At 37.0% G+C, this 5,651-nt stretch overlaps 1 protein-coding gene across 1 annotated transcript in view; it reads left to right on the top strand.

The window, feature by feature from the left end:
* The window catches only part of CNGA1 (cyclic nucleotide gated channel alpha 1), a 33,661-nt gene extending 28,573 nt beyond the window's left edge, over positions 1 to 5,088 (top strand). The window contains exons 7-9 of the mRNA XM_006922481.1: positions 804 to 911; positions 1,889 to 1,995; positions 3,260 to 5,088. Of these exons, the coding sequence (XP_006922543.1) occupies positions 804 to 911; positions 1,889 to 1,995; positions 3,260 to 4,674 (1,630 nt within the window). The 3' untranslated portion in view covers positions 4,675 to 5,088. The remainder of the gene's footprint in view (positions 1 to 803; positions 912 to 1,888; positions 1,996 to 3,259) is intronic.
* The last annotated feature ends 563 nt before the right edge of the window (positions 5,089 to 5,651 follow it).

Raw genomic sequence — 5,651 nt, 5'->3', positions numbered from 1 at the left:
TTTTATTTTAGAAAGACGCTTTTTAAAGCAAACATTTGAGAGTAGAATTTCACAAGGGTAAAGTTGAGTGACATTTGCAAAGCTATCTTTTTACTTTTTATTAAAGGAAAAATTGTTTTCTAAACTTACTTAAAGAAAACTCTTTACCAAACAATTTTTTAAATTATATGTACCTGTTAGAAAGTTTTTGAAGTTTGTGTAAAGGGAAAATTTCTTTAAAATATGAGCTTGATACCAGAAAAAAAATTTTAATTTCCATTGACCATATAGTTTCTTTCTTCCTTCCTCTTGCCCTCTATTGCCTATGAACATGCACTTTTTATTAGATTGTGTTATATTCTTTCCATACAAATGAGAAAGAAGCCATGAGAACAATGTGGTCCCTGGTTGTTTTGTTAACTGGTGGAGGAGGGGATGGGTGGCCAAGTCATTATTCTCCTACCATCAGTAACCTACCAAAGGGATCTGTGAAATATCCAGCATTTTTTATGATCTATGTCAGGATTCTCTCTTTGTGGCTGGAGTGATAGAAGTATCTACAACATCACAATAAAACAAGGGCTTTAATAAAAGTCTAATGTATGGTTTAATGTAAGGCTAGTAATTTACCTATCCACCCTTCACTTACCAATTTCTTATGACTAGTGCACTTACACCAAGCTAATCTTCTCACTACAGAGTGAGCTTCTCTAGCTTACTTCTATTTCATTAATTGTGGGTGATGGGCATAACCATATTTGATAGGTGAAATAAAAAATTTTTTTTTCTTGGTAACTTTCCTCTTTGTTTCTAATTACTGCTAGGGAGAAGAAAGAAGTCATGGTTATTGACCCCTCAGGAAACACATATTACAACTGGCTGTTTTGCATCACCTTACCTGTCATGTACAACTGGACTATGATTATTGCAAGGTTTCTATGTATTTTTGTGGATCTCATTGTACTTTTAATTTCCAAGTTAACTGACTTAACAGTTTGGCTTAGAGCTCTTCAAGACATACCTCTTTTCTCCACCACAGGTTATAAAGAGGAGCTACATTATTTTCAACGTGTTTTCCTAGAATCAGGAGTAGGTGCTTTGGTTCCCAATATATCTGGAAATCCAGTACCAGGTTGGGGGAGGGTACTTTTAAACATTTGATTGCTCAATTATTTTATTAGAACTTTGGGAGAAACTGTTTCCTTTGGCCTACAAGTAAAAAAAAAAATAAAATGTCACCAAGAGTAGAAAAAGATCAAGGATCTAAGCGGTTATAGAACAAGATGTGTTTCCCAAGTGATTTCCATGGTTCCCCGTCTTTTAGGCCAGTGGTCTCCAACCTTTTTGACACCAGGGACTGGTGCTCCTATGAGAATCTAATGCCTGATGATCTGAGGTGGGGCTGAGGTGGTGATGCTAGCACTGGGGAGTAGCTGCAATTACAGATGAAGCTTCGCTCACTTGCCCACCTCTCACCTCCTGCTGTGTGGCCCGGTTCCTAACAGGCCATGGACCAGTACCTGTGGCCTGATTTAGGCAGTAAACATCTCAGCCACCCAGGACCTAACATGATTTCCTGAAGCATTTCGGTACAGATAGTCAATATGAATCTGATTATTAATGTGTATCACTCAACACATTTGACAATAGCTTGAGGCCATTTATCCTTATTTAATGTTTTCATAAAGCCAACTAATATACTGGAAAGAATGTTGGAATTTAGAAGTGTGAGAAAAGTAAATCCAACCACTCAGATTTGAGAAAAGATTTGAGAAAGCCATGATTGGTTAAATGAACTCTAAGGACCCCTCCAATTCTATACTTATCATCGTGATAAAAATTATACAAAGAGACTTTTACTTAAATTGGCCCCCATTTCATTTTGTTTATGCAATTTTTTCTTTTACAGAGCATGTTTTGATGAACTTCAGTCTGATTACCTAACCTATTGGCTTATTTTTGATTACTTATCAGACGTAGTCTATCTTCTCGATATGTTTGTACGAACAAGGACAGGTAAATATGTTCAGTTTTGGATATTTTGCAATTCCATGCTTTTATCTCTAATATAATTTGAAATTTTCTAACTCAAGTATTTTTCAAAATAAACACAAAAATATGTTTTAGAGGAAAAAGCACAGTTGAAAGTCTTAGGTCACTCCAATTGATTCAGAAGGACGTTGCTAAGCAACCATTTGAGTGTGATTTGTGGCTTTTCTCTGTTATCTTGATCACTGGGTTTATGCCAGGTGAAAGAAATAAAGAGAGCAAAAATAGTATGTCAGCTCTGTGGGGAAAGGGTAATTGCTACCTAACAGAGAGATACCTTGAAGAGGCATGGGGGAATATGTCATTGTACCCAGCAGAGCTGTACTAGAAGTTTTGTAAGAAACAGAACACACACCCTAACTCAACTTTGTGTCCATGGTGAAGCATTGTTGACCAGAGGGCAGGATCTGATAGCTTTCTATGTGAAGTATTCTTGTTAAGTATAAACCCATTATTTCTATACTGCTTTCCACACAGTATACACAGAATGTAGCTTTTAAGACTTGTTATGTAAAATAGGGACATTTTTCTAAATGTCAGCGCCTTGGAGCAATGTTTCAATTGTTGTGTCCTAGTCAGAGCTCTGGTAGTCAGTACAGGAGGAGGAACGAATTCTTTCCTAGTGAAATGTATCAGAGAGCTGAAATTCCAAGTTTAATCTACAAAGCCCGTGGTAGCAATGTGAAGATGGAAGGATATCAGATGTCTAAGGAAGCCTGATTGGGGCGAGGGAGGCAAGAAGGAGATATGAAATATAGCTCGAAGGACACTTAAGCTTCACATTGAATGGTCAAGGCAAAAATATTCATAATCATTAGACAGTAGGGCAGGTATCCAGACTGCAAGAGTGGGGCTGGGATTTTGTCAAGAGAGTAGTGTGGGGTGTAAGCACAGTGCTCAGGTATTAAGGAAACTTTCTAAGAACACTTCATAAAAAGAATGGCTTTGCCTGGATGGAGCTACTGAATCTAAAGAGATTTATATATATACATTGCATATAATCTCTCGCTTTTGCACTTAAAGAGTTTTACTTTTTATTTCTGCAAAAGAAGGTTTTCCACAGCCATGTGTTGATTAGTACTCATATCTTATTACATTGCTAAAAGCCTATTTATTCAAAGTGAGTTCTTGTTTTGAATTCAATGAAGTTCATTGAGAGTTACTTTAGAAACATTCACAATGGCATGAAAAGAAAAAAACATTAAATTGATTTTTTTTTTTTCTATTTTAGGATACCTAGAACAAGGACTGCTGGTGAGGGAAAAGCTTAAACTCATAGAGAAATACAAATCAAACGTGCAATTTAAACTTGATGTTCTATCAGTGGTACCAACTGACCTGCTATTTTTTAAGCTGGGGTGGAACTATCCAGAAATCAGGTTAAACAGACTGTTAAGGATCTCTCGAATGTTTGAGTTCTTCCAGCGAACTGAAACGAGGACGAACTACCCAAACATCTTTAGGATTTCTAACCTTGTTATGTACATTGTCATCATTATCCACTGGAACGCATGTGTGTACTACTCTATTTCCAAAGCTATTGGATTTGGAAATGATACATGGGTCTATCCTGATGTTAACGATCCTGAATTTGGCCGTTTGGCTAGAAAATATGTATACAGCCTTTACTGGTCTACACTGACTTTGACCACCATTGGTGAAACACCACCTCCTGTGAGGGATTCTGAGTATGTCTTTGTGGTGGTTGATTTCTTAATTGGAGTTTTAATTTTTGCTACCATCGTTGGTAACATAGGTTCTATGATTTCCAACATGAATGCAGCCAGAGCAGAATTTCAAGCAAGAATCGATGCCATCAAACAATATATGAATTTTCGAAATGTAAGCAAAGATATGGAAAAGAGAGTTATTAAATGGTTCGACTATCTGTGGACCAACAAAAAAACAGTAGATGAGAGAGAAGTCTTGAAGTATCTACCTGATAAACTAAGAGCGGAGATTGCCATCAGTGTTCACTTAGACACATTAAAAAAGGTACGCATTTTTGCTGACTGTGAAGCTGGTCTGTTGGTAGAGCTGGTCTTGAAATTACAACCCCAAGTCTATAGTCCCGGAGATTATATTTGCAAGAAAGGGGATATTGGACGAGAGATGTACATCATCAAGGAAGGCAAACTCGCTGTGGTGGCAGATGATGGAATCACTCAGTTTGTGGTATTGAGTGATGGCAGCTACTTCGGTGAGATCAGCATCCTTAACATTAAAGGCAGCAAAGCTGGCAATCGAAGAACGGCCAATATTAAAAGCATTGGATACTCAGATCTGTTCTGTCTCTCAAAAGATGACCTCATGGAAGCTTTAACTGAGTACCCAGATGCCAAAGGTATGCTAGAAGAGAAAGGGAAGCAAATCTTGATGAAAGATGGTCTGCTGGATATAAATATTGCAAATGCTGGAAGTGATCCTAAAGATCTTGAAGAGAAGGTCACTCGAATGGAAGGGTCAGTAGACCTTCTGCAAACAAGGTTTGCTCGGATCCTGGCTGAGTATGAGTCAATGCAGCAGAAACTGAAGCAAAGACTAACCAAGGTTGAGAAATTTCTGAAACCACTAATTGAAACAGAGTTTTCAACCATTGAAGTATCTGGAGTTGAAAGTGGGCCCACAGACTCTACACAGGACTGAAAAGCTGGTTATTAACCAGGATATACTTCATGATCCTTTCGGTGATACGATTAAGTTGGAAGAAGAGGAAGAGTCAGCTAGGGAATATTCCTATAAGGAAAATGTACTTTGGTGCAGGGCACAAGGCCCACACACTCACTTGTGAGGTACTATGATTAAAGAGTCATTGTATCTTAGAATTTTCCACAATGGATAATGTGCAAAGATCTAAACTGATTAACTTGTCAGTATCTATGTCTTCTGATATTTTTCCCCCATGTATCCTCCCTTCATGTAATAATGTTTATAAAAATGAACAAGTGACCCTCAGTTCCAGGCAGTTCACATTGTTGGGGAGTAACTGGGAAATACCATGTACATCACATTCAGGATACTATTTAAAAAGGATTAGAAAGCAATAAAGTAAAATAAATTCCAAAACTATAGTGAATATAATTTATTTGGTGATTTAATAGGAAGCTTTAAGGTCATTTTAAAGATATTAATTATCATACCCTAGAACTTAGAAAAGGTGGTTGAAAGAAACTTCTTACTGATAAAAATATTACAAATCAGGCTTCACTATACAAATACATATTTATATAAGATTTCGTAGGAATTTTTTATATTAAATTTTAAATTTTTCTTAGGCCTGATAGCAGTGGTTATCTTCCTTCTCCGACTGACCAGCAATAAGATAAGGGTAATAATATTGCTAAGTGATTAACAAAGGAAATTGTCGCGATGTTAGAAAAGGAACCCAAAAGTTCAATGGACCAGCACAGGTATCACCTGGGAGCTTCTTAGAAATTCAGAACCTTAGGCATATGTACTGTGTCTGAATCTGTACTTTAGCAAGATCGTTAGGTGATTCATAACCATGATAAAATTTAAGAAGCACCTATCTAGAGAACCAGGCAGTAGTTAATGGGAGGATTGTTCTAGAAAAAAAAAAGTGCAAATACAAGTGAGAAGCTGAGGAAGACATTGCTAATCAA

Source organism: Pteropus alecto, unplaced genomic scaffold (genome assembly GCF_000325575.1).
Source record: "Pteropus alecto unplaced genomic scaffold, ASM32557v1 scaffold57, whole genome shotgun sequence".
Classification (NCBI taxonomy): Eukaryota; Metazoa; Chordata; class Mammalia; order Chiroptera; family Pteropodidae; genus Pteropus; species Pteropus alecto.
Note: the sequence above shows the minus strand (reverse complement) of the source record. Positions and strands in the feature narration are given on the sequence as shown.